General features: G+C 46.0%; 1 protein-coding gene across 19 annotated transcripts in view; it reads left to right on the top strand.

Moving 5' to 3' along the window:
• MAGI1 (membrane associated guanylate kinase, WW and PDZ domain containing 1) overlaps positions 1–22,166 on the top strand; it is a 330,591-nt gene that overhangs the window by 37,220 nt on the left and 271,205 nt on the right. The window contains exon 1 of one of the 19 annotated variants that reach the window (XM_058845493.1): positions 7,917–8,178. The exons of the other annotated variants lie outside the window; for them this stretch is intronic. Coding sequence (XP_058701476.1) covers positions 8,076–8,178 — 103 coding nt within the window. The 5' untranslated portion in view covers positions 7,917–8,075. Of the gene's footprint in view, positions 1–7,916; positions 8,179–22,166 lie in introns of those variants that run through there. 19 annotated transcript variants of the gene reach the window in all.

Here is a 22,166-nt window from a genome sequence, read left to right as displayed (position 1 = left end):
GCGCGAGGTGTGGGGCTGGAGGGCCTGGCCCCAGGAGAGGGGTCGGGTGTGAGCAGGGTCTGCAATCCCCAAAGACCTGCCAGCCACCTGGGATTGGAAATGCTCTTCTTGGGGCTGACAAGGAGAGAGGTTTGAGCAATATTGGTCTGGTTTTTAATTAAAAAAAAGACCTATGTTTCTATAAATGGTTTTTTTCAGGGAGGTCAGTGTTCGTTAAGGTTCTTGCTGATAGTGAAAATTGGAGGTGACTAATTTCTAGAGAATTTAGTCTTCTACTGGCCAGAGCTAAGGCAGGAAGCAGGGTTTGTCACAGGATTTGCCACTGGCAGTTCCCAAATTTTACCCTGTTAAACTGCACATCATTCTCAGTTACTTTTCACAAAAGGATGAGGAAGTTTCTGTGTGTTTATCCAGGAGTCTTGTTCTCCAGTTTTTCTTTCTCAGTTTTGAGAACTATTTTGCAGGTCTGAGTTTCTGTGGAAAAAATGGGCTTTCAGTAGCTTACAAAGCACAAATAATGTGACACCAGAATTGTGGCATGGGACACCAGGGGTGGCTTGATGCTCTTGCCTTTGTGTAAAGATGCCATGGGAATACGGTACCTGATGCCAAGCACTTGGCTATGGGGAGGCTGATGTATAACAGGGAATTTAATTAAAAGTTAATTTCTAATGAAGGGGAAAACCTCAAAGGAAAGGGAAGAGAATTCCTATAACAAAACAAGTGGTACAATTTCAGCTCCAGCAGAAAACAGGCAACCAATAGAGAGGTAAAGAGGAGAGATTAAAACATTGCAATTGGAAGAGCTGTGTTTGCTGGGGAGTCTTAGGTTAGAAGATGCCCTAAAAAAATAAATGAGAAACAGAAATGGAAGCCTTAAAAAATGTATTTTTCTTCCCATCTGTCTTGTGCCAGATCCCAGTTTGATTTCTGTGTGCACCTGCAACCCAGCTCAGTCTGAGAAAGATCTGAGCAGGCAAAGGTCTACTGGAATGGAAACATTAGGAAATTAGAATTTTTATATTATAGGGAATTATTTGGAAGATTTGTTTTAAGATTTTTTAATGTGCAAATGTAGTTCTGAATATATATGAGGTGTTGCACATCTATATTAACTGTTTCCACTATATTATTTCCTGTTGGTAATGCTCAAGGCCGTGTTAAAATGGGGTTTACTGCAATGCTTGTTCACACATTTATAGAAAAAGGGCATGTGTATAATTGTCCATTTCAAAATGAAGCATCAAATGGCAGTTTCACATTGGAGTGTAACAGAAATCTGTTGGAAGACTTTTCTCTGGTTCATTTGGGTTTTTTTCCCTCTACTTAGAGCCCTGTGCAGCCCCTGCCTTTGTTCTCCTGGCTTGCTCACTCATTACTGTTTGCATCTCGTGTTGTAACAAAACAGCCAAATGCTGTGGTCATTCATCTCTGAAACCTTTAATGAGCTTATCAGGAAAGAACTATAAATATGTATCTTGTACTTCTCTTGTATCAGGAGATGCTTCCTCAGGCCATGAATAATTAGGTTGGCCCACCTAAGCTAATTACAGACTGTCTCACTATTCAAAATGCCCTCTGGGTAACTTTGTAAGGGCTTTTTCACGAGGTTAATGGCTTCTCTGTAGCCTAAATATTACCTTGGCCTTTACTACCCTGATCAGAAATGCACTGTATGGGACCTTTTGCCATGCCAGTTTGTGACTTGTTTTCTGCTAAAAGCATCATCTTTCCTCCTCCTTGAGTGATGATCTCCGAGGGACAGGGGAAAGCTTGTCTTGATCAGGCTCTTTGGAGTCCATCCGTCGGCTCAGCAGCGCAGCTGTAAGTGCTTCTGTGAGAGTCTGTTGAGTGGCAAGGTGGAAGACAGCAAGTCCTAAGTGTCCCTGGTAAATCTGATGGTTTGTGCTTCTGCCATGATTACCTTTCAAATCTGTTCAGTGTTGTCTAGCAAACTTAACTCACCCGCTTATCTTCAGGAAAACAAATGTACCAGTTCTTGCCTGCTAGAGAGCGCGAGCTGAGCTGTGTGTTTTCAGTGGGCTTGCTGTGATTTTGTTTTGACAGACTGAGCTGTGTTTCACTTTGCTTTCATTTTTCACCCTGTCAGAAGAATTTTTAGTGCATTTTTTTCCCCCTTCCCCTGCCTCTTGCTGTCTCTGTGGATCAGTGCACTGAAGCAGTGACTCCCTCTCCTCTGCCTTGCTGGTTTGCAGCTTCTTGTGCCACAGACGCCTGAGCTGAACCTTCCCCGTGGGAAGCTCGGGTCAAACCTCGGCCATCTCAGTGGGCAGCATCTTCTGCCATGGGCAGGACATGCAGGAGAGCTGCTAGGGGCAGGTAAGCCTCCAAGTGGGAATGTTTTAGAGTGTACAAAAGTTTTATTTTTCCCTTGACTTGTGCAGTGTTTCCCCTGACCCACCCTGAGGAACAGCGCGCCTTGGGCTGGATCACCTCCTCTGCTTGGGGTCAGCTGTGCACTCTGCCTCGGTGTGGGGAGGATGTAGGACAGTTTCTGTTCTGTCAGAGGATGTAGGACAGTTTCTGTTCTGTCAGAGGATGTAGGACAGTTTCTGTTCTGTCTGCACAGGGTGCTTTGCTGAAGTTGATGTGTGCAAGGATTTAGGGGTTCAACTTCCACCGCTGCCCTCAGGTGAGCAATGCCCCATCATGAGCCCCTTTGCAGTCACTGTGATGATCTCAGGAAGCTTCATGCCCATGTTCTGAAGTGTTGACATGTTGGGAGAAAGCTGCTGTGTAATAACCAGAATAATTAGAAAATGGGAGGGTTCACATCAAACTCACTTGCATACACTGCCAGGCCTAAACTGATGTGGTGCTGAGAAGTTTAGTGGTGACTGAGTGATGCTGATTGAAGCCAGGGGAAGCTGAAGTCAGGTTTAACTGTGCCACCTTCATGGCAGCAGTCTCTGAACAGCCTCTGTAACAGAGCCCTGGGAGAATGGCCTGTGATCAGTGGTGCAAATCTCTTGGTGATGCTGCAGTCCTGGCCCTGGGGACCCTGAGCTCCAAGGGGAGCAGCAGAGATCCCTCCTGCACCCAGGGCAGTCTGGGTGTCATAACCACGCTAGACACATCTTGGTTTGTTCTTTTTACTAGCAAATGCCTTGTGTTTGTGCAGGGCATGCCCATGGAGCTTTCCCTGCCCAGGCTGCATGTCCCTGCTGTGCTCCCCACAGCAGCAGGCATGGCTGGGTGCTCTGGGTCCGTGCTGGGACTGCAGTGACACATTGCTCCCATGGCTCTCACTGCCTTGGGATGTATTCTTCAGGGACCAGATACTGCTGCTCTGCCTGCAAGGAGCTGAAGTGATCCTGATCATGTATCAAATTCTTAAGTACTTTCTTCTTTTTTCTCTTCTGAGCTTGGATTTCTTTTTTTGGCTGCAGTTTCCCTTGTTTTATGGGCTGTATGTGCCATTCTTGCCTGCTTAATACTGCATTTCTTGAGAAGTTCAGTCGCAATGCAGTGATCAGCAGCTCTGGCTTTATTGTGAATTCTTCCAAGTTCTCTCTCAGTGTCTAGCAGTGTACTCAGGACAAGCAGAGATTTATTTGCATAACTGGTCAAACAGAGGTTAGTGTGAAATAAAATACATGCATGTGCTTCTCTCGGCCTCCCCTGATGCGAGGTCAAGGCTGGCTTATTTTTTCTGAGTCCTCCCATTGTCAGAACCTCTCAGGGATCTGGGCTCTGGTCCACTTGCTGTCAGTAGTAGTTTACTTTGCTTCTCAGTAAATTGTCCAAGTTTGCAATCCTCCCCCAAGGCTATCGTATGACAGCATCCCTCATGTGATGTGTCTGGTAGCAGGAAAAAAAAAATCTACTTTCTTGTATTCCAAATATACAGCCCTTTCAATTATGTATGAGTGAAGTGCTCAAAGGATGCAAACCTTTGAAGTAGGCTCAGGTGTCTCTTCTCCCCCATTCTCCACCCTCCCTGGTGCTTTATTATGGTGGAGGGGTGAATTTGCCATTCATTGGATGAAACAGAGGGAGAGAATGATCTGGAGAAACCCAACCAGGGCTATAGCAAGATAACATTTCTGGCTGTGGTGGTGCTTCAGGCACAGCCTCTGCCAGCTGGAGTACTCTTTGAGAAAGTACTGCCATGCACTTGTCCTCTCTTGGGATTTTTCCTGAAGCAATTGCTGCTGCTGTTCCTTGAGACAGAACTGTGGAATGGGAGGACATGTGTTCTGACAACCTAAGGCCTTTCTTCATGGACAAAATGAAGCCTTGAGCAAGGCAGTTCAGTGCCTAATTGATACAGAGCTCTCAGAATGGCTGTGGGCCAGTTCAGGTTTCGCTCAAGTCCTGACCCTGGGATGAGCCCAGGCAATTCCCTTCTCAGATATCCCCAAAACTCGGGGCCCAGAGTGTTGGTTGCACCTGGATCTGCTGCATGAGGTGCTTTGGGCAGGGTCTGAGGACAGACTGAAGGGAGCAACTCACCTCCTAGAAGGTCTCTCCCTTCAAAAGATGGATGATATTGGCATGTGCCCCTCCTGCTCTTTCTGGTCCTCTCCTGCCTCCATGAGAAGTAACCAGAACTGTTCTCAAGCAGTGGGGTGATGCTGGAGAAGGGACTTGCCAACTGCATGCAAGGGCCAGTGTTCACATCCTGTGCAGTCAATGTGTCCACAGCTTTCCAGACCCAAATGTCTGAATCATTGTTTGAGATATTTGCTACTGGAATTCCCTTCCCTGCCACTAGAGAGGGATCAGAGATGAAAGGAAGGTAGTGTTAACAGTGGGAAATGGCTTTTCCACTCCTTCCCTTTGAATGCAGAATGCTTCATTCTGCCTGGTGTTTAGCTACAGGTTAATTTAAAGTCTTTGTTGAAGCTGGAAATGGTTAAACTGGTAGCTCAAAATACGTAAAGGCAGTGAGGAGACAGTGAGATAGGAGACGGTGGCAGCAGGGCTGTAACTGGCTTATTTATTGCAGCCTTGAGAGCAAGAAGTATTACAGAGGACAAAATTCCTGTGATGTTTATATAAGGCTATAAGAAATTGATTACAGCTCAGGTATGTTTTGTTGCATGCTGCTGGTAGGAATCATAAAACTCATGCAACAAAGTTTTGAGCATCGTGTTATTGCCGGTCTGCTCAGAAGCTCATTTGCCACAATGAAAATCTTTCATTTTTTCTTTTTGCTAATTCCAGCTGTGTTCTCTTCCAACTTCTGTGAGTTCCTGCTTGCAGGATTCAGCTCTTTCAGGCTGCAGTCCTCTGGGGGTGAATTGTTTTTTCTATTCTCAGCCATTTAAAACAAACAAACAAAAAGCTCCGGATTTTGCAGAAGTGTTTCCCCGCCAATGTGTTTTCTTTTAGTTATTATTTGTAAGTTGTTGTTTGTAATTTGTATTATTTGTCCTCTTCTGTCATACTAAGAGCTTTGGAAAGGCCTTCCTAATGTTCTCCCCAGTTTATCCCACCTAATCCCATTCTCCCACTGAACCATGCAGGACTTGATGCACCAGCACATGGTACCCAGCAGTAGCTCTGGGAGAGGGCAGCTTTCCTGCAGCCTTCTGCCCTGGTGGGGCCAAGCCCTTCACTTGCATTGTTGTCCTGGAGTATGCTGGGGGTCCTCAGCAGTGGCTTCAACCCCTGGCCACCCCCTTCTTGCAGCTTCAGAGCGAGTATAAGTAATAGATCTTGTAAAGACTCATTTGGGGTTTGGCATTTATGATGCTTTACAGCCAGAAATTCATCTCTCCTCTCACTGTCCTTCCACTTGCCCAAGGCAGTGTGTAATATATCTCAGTGTCTCTGAGCATCCATGAGCCTCTGCTGGTAAATGAAGTTACTTTCACCTGTTTATGTTCTGATATTTTTTCAGGGAATGTGCATTAAATTGTTTTCAGGTGGATCTCCTCTAAATGAATGGCATCTTGTGTCCCTTCAGGAACTGCAAGGAGCAGTAGAATGAAAGGCATAAAAATAAAATATATGCATTGCTGGTGTCCAGCAAGACTAAAAAAAACTGACAATAAAAGAGACACAGGAGTGCTGTAGTCCTGCCTGCCACCTCACCAGGCCTGTGGTCTCTGCATGATGGAAGGTGTGGTGGAGCAGGCTGGGTTGCTCATGGTGGTGCTGAGTGATTTGGGGCAGGATTTCCTAGCAGTTACCCCAGATTTGAGTTCATCCCTGGAAACACTGCACACAGTGCCTTGCCTTTGTCTTTGTTGATAACTTGGAGCCGACTCTAGATGCTGGTTTGGCCTTTGCTTGGCAGAGGTTTGTGTGCAGAACAGACAAGGTGGTTTGAGGTTCTGAAGCCCACCTGCTGTTTGGCAGTGCTGTTTGAGATGAGGGAGGGTGTGTGGGGGCTGAGGGTGCTGACAGACCATTTCAGCACAGGTAAAACGGGTTTGATCCAAACTTGTTAGTCAACAGCTGAGTTCATGTGTTGCTGCAGCTGTTCTCAGCACACCTCTGCCCATGTCCTCATGTTACTTCAAGGAGAAAAGTCTGGTGAGCTGGACACAGGATTGCTGAGCTGCACAAAAGCAACTCTAAAATTGTTAACCAGCTAATTTTAAGCTATTGCATTACTCTGTCAGTGGCATCAATGAAAGCAGCCACTTATCTCCTGGCATATGCCTATGATTGAGCAGCAGAGTGGGGTTTAAATTGTCATTTCTAGCTTCACTGATGATCTGACACTCTCTGAGCAATCATCCCACCAGATCTCAGAAGATGGAAGTGCAAATCCCACTCAGTCTGTTTGAACCAAGTAGGAAAGTCAATAGAAGCATATCTGAAATAGCTGCAACCACGGGGAGAGGATTAAATAATACACCCCTCAGACAAAAGGATTCTGTTGTGTTTATTTTGACATAAAGAGAATGGGGCTGAATGAGAATGTGTGTGGCACTGTTTTCAGCATGTCCAGCATTTTGAGGTGTAATTTTGTATGAAAATGAGGTGCAGTCTCTGGTTGCAGAATCTTAAATATGATGATACTTTATTTGAAACTTCTCAAACAGTAGAGGTGGTGCTTTTGGGAGGACTGAGATGTTCACAAATGCTGTCTATGAAGCTGGATTTCATTTTGATACTAGAAAAGGTGCCTTGACATTTTTTATTATTATTATTGTTATTGCTTTTATTATTATTTTACTGTTAAGTGCTGAGTCTCTTTGGGCCTTCACTGACTGGAGGGAACTGTAAGACATTCAGTACATCTGATACTTCCTATGCACATGATCCAAGCATGGATTTGGGTGCCTGGGTTCTCTAATAAGGATCTTAATTCATGAAATGTAAACTTAGAGCATCGAAATTAGATTCAGATGCTCGCTTCTTTTTTTATTTTTTGTTCCTGTTGCAGTCCTAAGCCAAATGATTTACTGTGGAATATAGTTGAATTGCTTGTTTTATCTCATAAAACAAATACGCCTTTGTTGCTCTTTTGGGCTGATGTTTTCCTTAGCTTGCAGTTGTGGCTTAGCTATACCCTTCCTTCCCTCATGATCTTTTTAATTTTTCTCACACCATGCATGGATCTTGAGTTCAGCCTTCTCTGCTGGCTGAAGAAATTGTCTTTGCCATGCCTTAGGAGCCTGCTGCCTAGGCAGTGGAGATACACTGATAAACCCTTTGCTTTTGTGTTAGAATTGGTGTTTTGTTTAGATACAGTATGTATCATTTCCCATTTGAAACTGCTGTTATTGTATGCTTGGAAAAACCCTCTTACTTGGCATTGGCAAAGGAAGCAGAGTTTAAAAAGAAAGAAAAAAAACAACAACACTTTAATTTAATAAGCAGCATTTCAGGGTTCCTTTTGTTACGTGCTACCTTTTGAACTCTGTGGAGCAGCATGCAGATCTAATCCACAATCGCGTCACTGCGTTGGGCTGCACAAGTAAACACTTTAAATGGGAGGAAGCACCTGCGCATCGCTATTGTCTCTCTTCTCCCATTAGCAAAAGTCTCGGGGCTGACTCCGCTCCGGCCAAACCCTCCAGGCAGTGGGAACCCACAGGCAGAGGGCAAAGCTCCCTGCCCTGGGCTGGAGCAGTGGGAGCACCTCGGGGGCCATGGAGGGGAGCGTGGGGCTGCGCGTGGACCCCCACGCACGGCTGGGGTACCGCGCACATCGCCCCGGCAGTGCGGCATGCAGGGCTGCCAGGAGCCAGCAAGGTGGGTCTGGGAAAGGTGTGCTCTGCCTGGGACTGTTGTGGGGCTGGGGAGGCTGCTGGACCTTGAGGGCCACAGTGCTCTCAATGTGGTTAATGCTCTGGAATTATCGTCCTGCTCATTGGGTTTGTGTAACTGAGTGCTCAACTTGATTTATTTCCCGTGGAGTTTGTGTTCCTACACCGTTCCTTATTGAGGAACTGGTGTAGTGTGTTATGGGCACAGATATAACCTCTAGCAAGTTTACAAGACGAGGTTTAAAACTGAAAAAGCTGGTTTGAATAGGAGAGTGCTGAAAGCTAAAATCTCTTTAATTTACCCAAGACAGGTCGGGAAGTGACTAATCATGACCCAAAAGTATCTGTGAACAGAAGTGCTGGTATAAAACTTCTTTTGAGCTAGGAAACCAAAACATTAAAAAGTTAATTGATTTGAAGCTAAATTTGGGTAAATTCAACTTAGAAAATACTAGGATGGGTCTTCTGTTTCCATTGCTGTGTTAATGTTGTGGTCTGTGCCTGGTGAGAAATAGCAGGGAAGCATAGAAATCCCAGGATAAAGAGCTTAGTGTGATATAGGAAATCTTGTTAGAGTAGTATCACTTTGGGGTTTTTAGGTTTTCAGTCTCTATGAGACATTTTATGGCGGTGTGGTACCTGGGGAGCTGAAACAACATCTGATTTATTGAGTGTTCATTTGTTGAAGGATGAGATATTGGTAATTATTTTATTAATCCTTCTAACATCAGTTTCCATTTAGGAGAAATTGTCTTTGTGCCCTCTAGTGGAAAAACTATTTATGTGAAAGCTTCTAAATTGGGTGAAGTTTTTGCAAAGAAATGTGGAATATGTGAGAAAAGACACAGAGGAGCAGAACAAGGCTGGAGAGATGAAGGGTTGCAAGAGATGGATGTGCTCTGTGCTTCCTCTGCTTCAGTCCTCCCAACACTCTAACGATGATGACATGCACAAACTTTGTCAAATAGAGAAGATATTATTCAATATTCACATCAGCTGGACTTGGTGAAATTATTCTAGGTGTAATAATGAGGAAAACTCAGTCTCGGCAAGCTCTGAACACTGGTCAATCATTAGTGATTGCCATCGGTGTTCCCCAGGGATGTGGTGGAGAGGGAAGAGCAAAGCCCACTCCAGCCCTTTAAAGGGAGGAGAAGGCAAGACCCAGAAAATGAAAGATCAAGCAATGTCACTGCTTCCTCAAAAAATGTTCCAGAGTGCTTTGTTCACAGCAGAGAGGAGGATGGGATAAAAAAAATAAAAATAAAAAGCTGACTTAAAAACAAATAGGCTAATCAGTCCAACTTCCCTCTTTAATGGGGTAACTCATTAATGTGTGGGAAGGGCTGCTGATGTGACTGAGGCTTAGGGGCAGGGTTTGGATCCTCTTGGTGATCAGCAAAACCAGCAGGGCACCAGCATGATGAGGAATGGGGAAGAGGAGGGTGCAGAGGGAGCAGGAGATGACCGAGGGCAGCGGCCAGGGTGGTACCGCGTGGTGGGACCTGTTGTGCGTGGCCAGCCCAAACAAACCCAACACTGCCTGAGGTTTGAGGAAAAGACTCCAATCTCTCTCTGGGTCATCCTTGCAGAAGCTCTGTGCCTAAGGCAGGGCTGGTAATCCCTGCTGCACCAAGGGGAGCTGGGCAGTGCAGGGCCAGAGGAGCATGGTCACGGTTGCAAGTCTGGAGATGAAACACAGGGACAGGAGGCTCAGCAAATGGTGAGGCTGGAGAGGGAATGCTGAAGGAGCTGTATTTGGAAATATAAGCCTAAGTGCAGGCAACAAATTTTCTGATGCAGAAAAGATTTCTGTAAAAAGGATGATCATTAGCTCTTAGTTCTCACTGATGAAAAATACCTTGATTTGCATGAAAAAAATATTCAAGGTGTAGACTAGGGAAAAGTTTCTCACTAGGAGGTAATGAAGTAAGAGCAAAAGAAATTGTGAATCTGCTTGACTGGAGGATTTGCAGAGCAGTTAAAGCAGTGCCTCTTGCTGATGGTGTGATTTCTCCCCCTCTGTTGCCTTCTGTCCATCCACCCGCTACACAGGGTCTATTTCACTCATTAACCTTCCAAGCTGGCCTTTTATTTCTGTTGCTAGAGTTGGTTTCAGGGGCCAGGGGTCAAAACCAGTAGCAGTGTAGTAGGCTATTGCATGGCTTTGAGATATAAATTCTGCTCTCAGTGCAGTCATGAAAACTTCAAGCACGGATGTAGATCACAAGAAGCTGCTGCTGTCCCATATATCTTCCCTTCTCTGTTTCTTTCTGGAGCTGCTCATTTGGGATGCTATGACAGCAACAGATGTGAACGTGATGGAGTCCCCACACCCCCCTCCCATCACTGTCATCCTCCCTTTCCTCGTACTGGACTGTCATTATTGTTTATTTTGGTTTGAATTATAATTGCAGAAACTCTTGCAGTGTTGTTTACGTGCTGTGTGCCGTGAGTCACTGTTTGTGTTTGCTGCTGCTTGCATTGCCCATGCTCTCCCCCCGTCTCACACTTGCAGCCTCAGTTCCCCTCCTGGATCCTGGAGCCTCTCCTGTTCTGAGTCTACAATGCTCAGCATTCCTCTGAGTGCAGGGAAAAGCAAGCTGATGAGGGAAGATCCAGGATTAGCCCCCCCCCCCTTTTTTTTTTCTTTGTTTTAGCTTTCTTCTGGCATTTTGTAAGGGTCCTTGTTAAAATCAAAAGGTTCCTTGGAGATTCATTCCCTCACACCTCTGTGCTCAATTAGTCCCTTATCATATTTCTGCCAGGCTGTGAGATCAATACTGTGTTTTCTGGCTTGCAGATTTCAGGAAGGGGGAAAAAAATCATGTGAAAAAAAGACCTTTTTTGAAGTTACTGAGATGCTCATGTGCAATTCCAGCACCTGTCATCACAGTGGAGGTGTTAATCCCTTCATGTGCATTGGCACTGGGGTGGAGATTTTGTTATCCTGCGCAAGATCATAAGTTTGGACCAAGAGGGGCTGATCACACTGGCCTCTGAGAGGGGCTGTGGATGCTCTGGGTGGATGGGGAAGAGACTCTCCGTGTCCTCATGGCCTTGGGTGATCCCTTGTGCTTCTTATTCCTGCTCCTGGTAAAGTGCCATCATTGTTAGCCAAGAAAATCCTACAGCTCCGTGCCTGAGAAATCTGAATGGTAACGGCTTGCAAGTCACTCCGTGGATTTATCAGGGAGAAACAGACAATTTCTTTGTGTCAGCCTAATGGAGCTTCAGCTCACAGAGCTCTATGTGGGAAAATTAACGATGAGTCTCGAGTCTCTCTCAGGTTGCCCAGAAGCTCAGCAAATGTTTGATTGTGAATCTGGTGTAAAATAGCTGCAAGCTTCCTGTGCCGCAATTAGCAGCCTTGATAGGGAGCGGGCAGGTTTTCAGGTAAAAAATGTCCATTTTGACTCTTTAAGTGTTCTCAGGTGCCCCATGGAATGTAAATGTTTTACTCTATTTGTAATGCAAAACCTTTTAATTATCTCCAATTCATAAATCCCTAGTTTGGTACTTCACATCTTGTAAGAAAATGCTCATCTTTTAGTGGGTAGTAATCAGTGTCAGAGGGAATGAGGAATAGATGGTGTGTTTTAAATGGTGTCAGTTCCAGCAACGGGAATGTATAATTTAAATCACTTATATTTAATCATCCTTTAAACACTGAATTCCAGCCTCTGCTGCTTGTCTCCCAGGAAGCTGACAGCTTTGTAATGCCACTATGGCAACACTTGAAAGTTCCTTAAACTGCTCGAGGCTGTGATGTGGCTCTGTACCACGTGTATTGGTGCATCCATGGCTGGTTCTCCGAGCCTGGATGCAGCTGGATGCAGGGGTTGGGCTCTGCTTCACCCCCTCCCAGCCCCAATTTTGGAAGTCTCAACTGGTTTACCTTTTTACGGAGCTGTAACATCTGTTGTAAGTACTGCTGCAAACGTAACAGCTGCTGAGGGTGGGATTATGGATCTGGGGTCTGTGTTAACAGCTAAACATATTCTAGCAATTCAGCAGGTTGAAAAATGAAGCAGATCAGGCTGTGTTCATCATGCTCTGGGTGTGTGTGGTGGGGATGTTTCCTGATGGAGAGGAATTGTGCCTGGTTCAGCCTGGGTTCCAGTGCCTGGAAGTGTGGGGCTTTGACCTCATGCATTTCAGCAAGGAAGGAGGGCAATGTGGGATGCAGCAGGTCCTGATCCTGCCTGGGGAGCAGACCAGCAGTGCCCTTGGTGCTTGTGGCACCCCCCAGTTGTGACCATCGTGTGTGGGGCTGGTGATGTGCATACGAGACACTTGCTGTCCACTTCAGTGACAATGTGCATGATTTCAACCTGCACGTGTATATACATATATAAATACATGTGCACATATATAGGGAAGACTGCAGGATATAAGGATCCTGTTTGGGATCATGTGGGATTCTGGCCCCTCTGCCTGCTCCCTCGCCCCTGCCCCCACAGGCAGCCTGGCTGCAGATAAAATAATTTAATGCAATTCTTGCTCCCAGAAACTGGTTGATGGCATTAATGGAGTGAGTGGAATTTCATCCATACCAAAATACATCTGGGCTGCTGGAGAGTGAGCCCCACAGAAGGGGTTAGGAGCAAAGGGTCAGTGAGTTCACAATCGGTCACCTTAATTTGCGATTGCCCGTTGGGATGGCATTGGAGCTGACTGGCCATCGACGTGGGCAATAGGTAGCTTCTGTTGTGCCTCGGGGTCAAATGGTATAGTCTTAAATTAGAAGCTGCCACTTCTACTTAGAATAAAACTCGCTTTTCTCTGTGTGTATGAAGATGGGCGCGTTCCAGGCCTGCTCAGCGAGCGCGCACCGGCTTTGTGGAGGAGCCCATTAGTGCTTGAGGAGGTTGAGAGCGAGGAGGGGCAGCGGGAAGGAACATCCTAATGAGCCAGGGTGAGGAGTTGACGTGAGGACACAGAGTGCTGGGAGGACAGGAGGACACGGAGCGCTCGGAGCCACCTTCTGCCGTGGGGGGAATCCGGCTGTCGCTGGAGGAGCAGCAAACTCGGGGAGCGGGGGCTCGGCGCCGCTGTCGCCCAGGGGAGGAGGAGGTTTCCAAACTCTCCCAGAGTGTCCTGCAGTGTTGGAGGTAGCTCAGATGTGGATCAGGAGATGGTGGAGGAGCTTCGGTCCTTCCCTGCCCGCAGCCACCCAGTGAATCGGCCACAGAGGAGGGAAGAGCTGCTGCTGGCCTCATTTCCCTGGGGCTCAGGGCTCTCGGGTCAGGCAGGGTAGGAGGGTGGCAAGTTCAGCCTGAGCTGTGGAAAGGATTCTGCACCCATGTGATAGCCCAGGAAATGGGTGGGAGAACAGCAAACGAGTGTCAGCCGTGGTCTGAGTCCAGCACAGCCCCATGGGAGAGGTGCTGGCTTCAATCGGGCTGCACCTGCTTGGAGCATGGGCAGAACTGCTGGCCTCTGACTTCCAAAAAACCTCTTAAAACACACAGGCTCAGCTCCAGGCATGGTGTGGGCTGGTCTGGGGCTTCCCTGTGCTGGGACTCCTTCCTGGCAGTGCTGCCATGCCACTTCTCCCTTTGCCCGCACCAAAGCCATCCTGGACGGGGACAAGAGACCCTGTGTGACCCTCCCTGGTGCCATGGGAATGGCCCATGTCCATCAGAGCACATCTCAGGGTTCTGACTCGAGGGACCTGCTAGAGGTGTGGTGGAAAAATCAAGTGGAGGAGCGCAGGGGTTTATTTGTTATTAGTATTCCTTAATTTTAGTAGAGTTACTCTTCCTGGAGTGGCTCAGAGTTGGCAGGTGCCACCAGGCTATGCTGTGCTTGCTTTCAGTGGCAGTTCCCTCTCAAAAACTGGGGAATCTGTAGGGTTTGGGGAATAAGATCTTAGAGTGGAACATGGAGCCTTTTGTCTGTGCCTTTAGAGCTCTCCAGGTTGTATTTAAATTTTAATTTTATTATTTGAAAGATAGAGCACTCTGTAGTGACAGGAGGAACTAAAGGTATAATTGGGAGTTTGTTCTGTTCATGTCACCTTGTTTTATATCATTGAAGGAGTGGTAGAAAGCACATAACTTCCTTGAATTTATTCACTGCTCAGAATTACTCACAGCATAAATTTCTGGGGGAAAAAAAACCAAGCAAACAACTTAGATGTTCATGTAATTTGTGAGATAAGCTCCAAAAAGAAAAAAAAAAGAAGCATTTAGCTTACTTAGTGCCCACTCCCCCTGAGACTTAAAGCAACAGTAACTGTTGAAGGGTTCTTTGCTCTAGGATTTTTCCAGTTTTGTAATGTAAAGGTTCATTTTTCTTGTTTCCTGGGAAAAAGATGATCTAAAAGCCTTTTTCCTTAATAAAAGTGCATGTTTCTTCTTTATCGCATGACTCCAGGAGCTGAGTTTTTTTTTTAGGAAAACCATCAGATATGTGTGAAAATCATCAGTGCTGGCAGCATTGAAGTCGTTAAGGACAAGTTGAGTGCTGTATTTGCTCAGAACTGGGTGTTTTGGGACCAGGGAGGTTGCAGCAGTCTGGCGTGCTGAACAGCCTGGCTGTTTGAAAGCTCCTTCTACAAGTGCCTACGATTAGATTTTGAAGTTTATTTTCTGCTGCACTTGATAAAACTTTGTTCACTGCACTGTTTGACTTTAAAAGGCAAAATCCTGGAGAAGTGCAAGTAGCTTCTTCAGGGAGACATGGATTTTGCTCTTGGCAAGCTGTTGATGTCAAAGCTGCAAGTGGAGGTGTGCTGTGTGCCTTTGCTGTTCAGGGAGCTTGGAGGTTCCTCGTTTTCTTGTCTCCATGACCTGTGACTGTCCAGCTGGGTGTCTTGATCTCTACTGTGGTCCCAAAATCAAGTCCTTGTGCAGGAGGAGGCCAAAACCATTCTGATGGTGACTGGCATGTCCTCTCAGGCTGCTTTGCTGGGTGTTTGTACAGGAAGACCCAGTTTCAGCTGAACACCTTCGAATTTATGATTTTGTGAGCTGGACACTGACCTCTCTCCCTGTTTCATGGTAAAGCACGAGGCTGCCAGGTCCTTTCCTGGTATCACCAGATTCCCATGCTCAGCAGCACTTCCCAGCTGTGCTCTGTGGTGACAGTGACCCCTGGGGAAGGGCTCACCCACACCTGCACCACTCTGTCCTCCAGATCACCCTCCTGTTGCCTTTTCAGGTACTTTAACCTGGGCTAAATTTCAGAGTAAAGTGAACCAGTCTCATATCACAGCTCCTGGAGGGACCTGGAGAAAGAAGAGGGCAGGATCACACCTGTGTTAGCTGTGCTCATGCTGACAGCTTCTGTCTGGGTCCCAGGTAACACTGGACTTGAGTTCTCTACTTTCAGTGTGACTGGGCTGCTCCTACTCCCCCTGAGACACAGCCCAATTAAAAGGGCATATTTACAGTTTGGGAAGACCTGGGGAAATGGCATGGTTTACAAGGCAGATATGCTAAAAATGGGCATTTCTGTGGCTGGACGTGCACACAGCATGCCAGCTCAGCCCCAGCTGTCTGGGGGGGGATGTCAGACACTGCACAGGCACTCAGGGCAGCCCTGGTCCCTGTCCCCGCTGTCTGGCCAGTTTGGCACTGGTGTCTTGCATGGAGAGCAATGAAACTATTATGGCTAATAATATTAACTATTGCTATTATTATTTATGAAAAGTTGGCTGGTTTAGGATTTTCACCTGAGGTCCAGCATGGACATGGTTTGGGGAACAGTGCAATGGGCACAGTGATCCCCCCAACGGGAGAGCAGCAGCTGCTCAGCCAAATGTGGGTTTGTGTGCTGGAGTGAGGCTGACATAAGGAGGCTGTGTGGAAACTGGATCAGATTCTGATGCAAGATTTCTGGCAACCTTCGACTCCAGAGAAGCAGTAGTCACTGAATCAAATGTGCACTTCCAGCTGTGGGGAAGCAGCCTGCCTTTTTCATCCTTCTGCCTGTTTTCCTTTCTGATCCGTAAGGTTTCACATCTCGACTCCAGCAGCTTTGGTTCTATTGCTGGCACTGTTTGGATACTGGAGGAGACTTTTTTTGGCAGTCACTTGGGAGCTGTTCCTTATTTGCCTGAGTTCTGAGTTTACAGTGATGCAAGCAACATGATACTATTTAGCAGCTCTAATAGAGGTCAAGGTCCTGTTGTCTTAGGTATTGTAAAAATGCCTTGTAAAAGGTTGCACATTGTCCAAATGGGCTACAGGAGAAGGCAAGCAAAAGTAGGAATAAACCAGGCCCTCACAGCTGCTCCTCATAGATGTGAAGCTGAGGCACAACCAAACATGCAGGTGTGTTTTGTCAGCACCTGAAATGGGACCCAGCTCTCCTGAGTTTTGCTCCAAAGGACTTTCAGTTCATATGGGTTGATTCAGAGCTAAAACAAGCTAAGGCTGAGTGCGCTTTGCTCGTTTCTTTATTCCCTTTTGAGCTGAAATGCTTTGAAACAGATCCTGGATAAAGCTCATCCACTGGCTGGGACATCCCTACTCTACTCTCAGGGAAGCTTTTTTTCCCCTGAAAGCTGGGCAGGGAGGAAGTGGGAGCATGCTCAGCGTCCCAGGTATGAAGAGAGGAGCGCCTGCAGCCGCACCCTCTTCCAGCAGCTCATCTGCTCTGCCTGGGGACCCCAAACACGGGCAGGGAGCGAGAGAAGGCAGCAGGTAAGGAATGCTGAGCACTATATGGTATGGCTGGGCCCTGGGCAGGATTTGTCTTCTTCCTAAGATGCAAAGAGGAGGCTTGAGTAAGAGTGAGTGAGTCTGGAAAGAGTTTCTGAAGGTGCATCCCCCTGGCTGCTGCTGCAGCTCTTTGTTTGCTCCTTCTCCCCATCCTTTGGAGCCACATTGAGAGCTGGGGTGATTTGGTTTGTCTCTGAAGAAATTCCTGCTCTGTGGGCTGTCAGGGCAGAGCCTGGCCTGTGTCTGCACACTCAGTGCCATTGTCAGCTTTGGCTCCAGCTTATATTTTTGGAAATTAAGTTTACAAGCTACAAGTTTTATCAAAAAAATCTGTTGGATTTTTTTTTGTCTTTTAAGAAAAAAACCAAAACAACAAAACTGAACTGCATGTTTCTCTGAAGATAGTAAAGTTCTTGCCCTGGCTGTTGTTAGGTGGCTGCCAGAAAGGGCGGTGCTCTGATCCTGTCCTGGTGTAGCTAAGAACTTGTGTGTGTTCTTTGCTGCATTGAAAGCCTAAATATTTATGTTATAGTTCTGGTTCCTTGCCATGATCTTTACTTATAGATCATTGTGATTATAGTTCTTAAATGATTTGAGCTCTAATAAATAGTTTATTCTGTTTCATATCAACAAGCCAAAACAATAATTGATCTTTCAGGATATAAACCCCTTTTATTACTTGAGGTATTGTTTGCTTTTACGGTTCAAGTTGTTTACAAGGAATTGTTTTTATGCAATATATTGTTCACTTGTGTATTCTGAAAGAATAACAATAAAACATTATTGTGCTCCCGATTTCCCTTTGAAAAGGCAAAGCAACCCTCCAAGCAAGGTTGCTTTCCGTGCTGTAATGGTTCTGTGCTCTTTACCATTGTGTTCCTTAAATAAAAAGCACAAGATGATCCCGCCATACAGAAACACAACAATTGTTTCTGTAAACAGCGTGTCCTCTGGTATCTGTCGCAAGTAACCAGTTTTGTGTTTATTATTTTATCCTCTTAATGAGAAATCAAGTTGCTGATACTTCCTTGTTTTTTTAGAACTAATTGTTCTGTGATTTTGAAAAGCACTTCATAATGGGAGTCATTAACTTCTGATCCAATGTGATGTAAAAGGATGAAGTCTGAAGGGCTGTCATGGCACAGATCATCCCAGCAAGGATTGGGTGTGCGTTCAGTGAATTCCTTCAATTCAAAGCCTCCTGTTGCTTGGTGCAGGAGCAGAGGCAGGGTCCAGCCTGCCCATGGACGTTGGGTAAGGCTCCTGAAATTGGGAAAACTTGTGGTTCCCAGAGCTAAGCATGGGCTCAAATTCCTGCCAGAACTCAAGCTGTGACTTGTTCTATGTTGCTGCCTTGCACCTGCATGTCCTGGAGATCGTCAGGGGGCCGTGCTGGGGGCAGATTTTGTTCTTTGCTTTGAAGGGCTGGGGATAAATGTCAGTCCCCACCCCCAGCCGTCTTGTTGGGCAATGTAAATGATTCCCAGGTGACCCATGGGGAAGGGAAAGGCCAGCACTCGTAGCCCAGGCTGCAGGGGAGCGCTCCTAAAGGCACACAGGATGCTCGTGGGGTGAGCTTGTTGGGGCAGCTTGGAGAGCCCGGGGGCTGGCCAGCAAAAATCCATCTCTGGGAGAGGAGGGGACGTGCCCAGCAGGTCCATGAGCTGAGTAAGGGCTGTAAATCCTTCTGAACACCCACAGATGCTGCAGCAGGACAGGCAGGGTGCAAGGGAGGAGGGCTGGCTGCTGAGCTGGGTTAGGGCTGCTGAGCTGGGTTAGGGCTGCTGAGCTGGGTTAGGGCTGCTGAGCTGGGTTAGGGCTGCTGAGCTGGGTTAGGGCTGCTGGGCTGGGTTAGGGCTGCTGAGCTGGGTTAGTGCTGCTGGGCTGGGTTAGGGCTGCTGAGCCCTTGCCTGGGCAGGAGTGGGGCTGGCAAATTGTTTTTTGTCATCAGGCAGAAGGGGTTGATGTATTTTCCTGTCCAAATCTCTGTGCAGCTGTGCTAAATCTCTGTGTTAGGTAAGCGTTACCCCAGCCTAGCAATGCTAGGATGCAGAATGACTGCTATCACTTGCTGCTGTGCTCAGAGCTCTTTCCAGCAGCAGCTTTGTCACAGTGTGCTGGTGACTAAAGCACCCGAGGAGGGCACAGCCTGCTTTCCCTGTCAGCATCCCTGGCTGCTCTGCTGTTCCCTGCTGCAGCATTGCTGGCAGCTCTCCAGAGTTCCTGTGCTTGTCTGTCAGGGGAGAGCCAGCACGATGCAGGGCAAACTTTGGCTTGTCTCATCATCCATCCTAATCAGGTGCTTTTTAAGCAGAATGTTTCTCTCTTTCCCTTTTTTTTTTCTTTCTCCTTCTCTGTCTTGAAGTGACTCTGTTGGAGACGGAGGCTTTACATTCCCTCTGCAGAATCTTCCGACAGCAAAGCTTGAGGGATGTGTCCCTACTGTATAACACTCGCAGGAAAGAGAGATTACAAACCTCCCTGCTATGTTTTGCATGCCACAGCTTGAAACCTTCAAACCTGGAAGGTGGGATGCCCAGCTCCTGTCTTCCAGAGACAGCCTTTGAGAAGAGAAAGCTGCTGTCTCTTGCTGCTTCCCATCTCCCAAGGCATTATCCATCTCCATAACCATTTCTCTGTGGATGAGTTTAACAGTGAAGCAAGTCTGGCAATAAGTGGCCTTCCAAAACTGTGCATTTTCAGTCTTCTGATCTTGCTGCCTTTTGTCTTTGGGCTGTTCTGACCTATTCATGTCAGGAGAGCAAAGAATCTGCGAGACTCTGATAAATTTGTACAGCCCCTGCATAGTCTAAGAAAAGGTTTAATTTGATCTGACATTTACTAATCTGCCAAGACTTTCAGTGATTTGTTTTCATAGCAAGTTGAGTTTTCTATCCCATAGAGAAATGAGTAAACATTTTGTATTGGTAACAACAGCAAGTGCATGTAGCCAAAAATTGTATTCATGCAGTTGAAAATTCCTTTCTGCTTGCTTTTTATGGGGATTTATTCCTCTTGCTAATTGTCAGGTTGCTAATTTCATTCACCTGGTAAAGTGCTGGCAGAGTCTTAGCTGTGAATTATGTCAGGAGTTTTGTTTGGTTTAGTCTTGCATTGCATTCATATTTTCCTAAGGCTGTTGCTTTAACATGCTGGTTGTAAAAGTGATTCCAAATATCAGTTAGTTTTTGTACCCACCCCGTGTGACTGGTCTGGCAGCAGTTTGTGTATAGATATTCTTGAATTTATGTCCTTAAATGGCTTGCACACTACAGTGGGAAATTCTTTGAGTATTTGTTTCTCACACTTTGTGAGTAAATTAGTGAAATGGTGAAATTCTCCAGTGCATTTTTTAATTTATTGTTTTTGTGTGTGTGTTTTGTTGGTTTGCTTGTTGTTGGTTGGTGGGGCTTCTTTTCCTCCTTTCAACTTCTTTTAAATTTTTATTACTTCTTTTATATATTTTAGGATACCCTGGTTTGGTACTAGTAGAAAAAAATCACGTCTAGATCTGGAATCTGCATTCAATGAAGTCACACTAGGAGTTTACTTGAACCCATGGATTAGAAAAAATAATTTCACAGTTGTAATTGTGAGGATGGTGATCCCTGTTTTGTAAATATTGTTCCCTTAGAAAAATCCATAGTGATGGCATAAATGTGGCATGGGAGGTTTATGCATGAGAAAAATTAGTTGCGCCTTAAAGGAAAAAAATAAAACCCCAAACCAAGAACACACACCCTGTCCTTACACCACTAATTTTGACTTTAAGCCTCAACAATGTACTGCCTGCCATAAAGTAAAGCATAGTAATAGATCTGACTGTAGAGATTCCTGTGCCTGGGACATCACAGGTGCTCATTTGGATTATCCCACTGGTTTAGATTTGTTTTCTTGTTGTGAGAAGTTTGTTCTGAAGTTGAGACATGGGATTAAGGTTGCCAGGACTGTGTTTGAAGTTTGTGGGTGGATGCAACCCCACTGGGGGTACTGCAGTGCTCATGATCCCCCCTCATCAAGGTCTCTGCTGTCCCTGCACTGCTGACTTTGCTGCTTCCTCCAAGTAAAACCCAAATCCATACCCAGTGTGTGACCTTATGTTATGTAAGCTTTTATTGCCCAATTTCCATATCTGTTTCCTTCCTTGCAATCCCTCCAGCCCCTTGCTGGAAGGAGCACAGTGGGGACTTTGTTCCCAGCTGGGAATGATGTGATGGTGCCTGCAAGGACCTGTTGACCCCCACCAGGACAAGCAGAAATACCCATATGTCACTCCACATTGCTAACGCCAGTAATGTCCCCTTTCTGTGGGGAAAGGGCTCCGGCCAGCATAGCCAGCTCTGGGGCCTTGTGGCAAGTCATCAGTGTCCTTGCTTTATTTCCTCAGATTGTATTTCATTAACCTTTCACCTTGCTTGCCCACTGCAAGCTAATTTCTGACAAGCACATTGAGGTTCTGGCCTCTCCACCGTGCCGTGCACACCATCAGTTCACTCCATCATTCCAATGGATGCTTGGACGTGCTGGCTGAGCTCCTCAGCATCCTCCTCCTCACCTGTTGCAGCATCCCTGCCCAGAGCCAGGGAGGGATGTCTGTTTTAAAGCACTGGGGAATGCTTTCCAGCCTGGTAAAAGCAACAGCAATTGGGAAGGTGATCATTCTTTCTGGAATGAGTAAATCGTTAATTGCTTGCCAGTAAACCTGAGTCAGGCACAGCTGCCTGTGTGTTTGGTTTAGTAGTTTAAAAACTATTCAGGATAAAATCTGTTGACAGCTTAAAGCTGTGTTGCAGGGTTGTTTTTTTTTTAAATTTCCATATTCTCACCCTGAGTAAGCTGGCAGAAAGTCTGGGATGTTCACCAACCATATTACTCAGGTTTTGGTATCAGCATATTAACTGCACACTTGGCACTTCACAATTGCAATGGCTTTGTGTTAAGCAAGTCTTTTGATAATAATTAGAGGGATTCTGGGTTGAGAGATGAATTTATCATGTCTGGATTCTTTCTTAGGGCTTAAAAATTAATACCAAGTTTTGAAGAGAGGTTTTTTAGAAAGGCAGCTTGATTTTTTAGAGGGACTTCTAATAACTAACAGAATACTCATATATTTTTTTAACATGTAGGGGAACTGTGAGCTGTACTCTTGACAGTAAATCCTCATTCTTCATTATAATTTTTGCTATATATAAGTCATACTTAAAAAAAAAAAAAAATTACTATGTTTTATTTTGTCCCCCAAAGAGAGATTATTGTCTATTTTGTCAAATGCTGTGAAAGTGGGTAGGAAAAGGCATCTCTG

The sequence above is a fragment of the Poecile atricapillus genome, chromosome 9 (genome assembly GCF_030490865.1).
Source record: "Poecile atricapillus isolate bPoeAtr1 chromosome 9, bPoeAtr1.hap1, whole genome shotgun sequence".
NCBI classification, from domain to species: domain Eukaryota; kingdom Metazoa; phylum Chordata; class Aves; order Passeriformes; family Paridae; genus Poecile; species Poecile atricapillus.
Note: the sequence above shows the minus strand (reverse complement) of the source record. Positions and strands in the feature narration are given on the sequence as shown.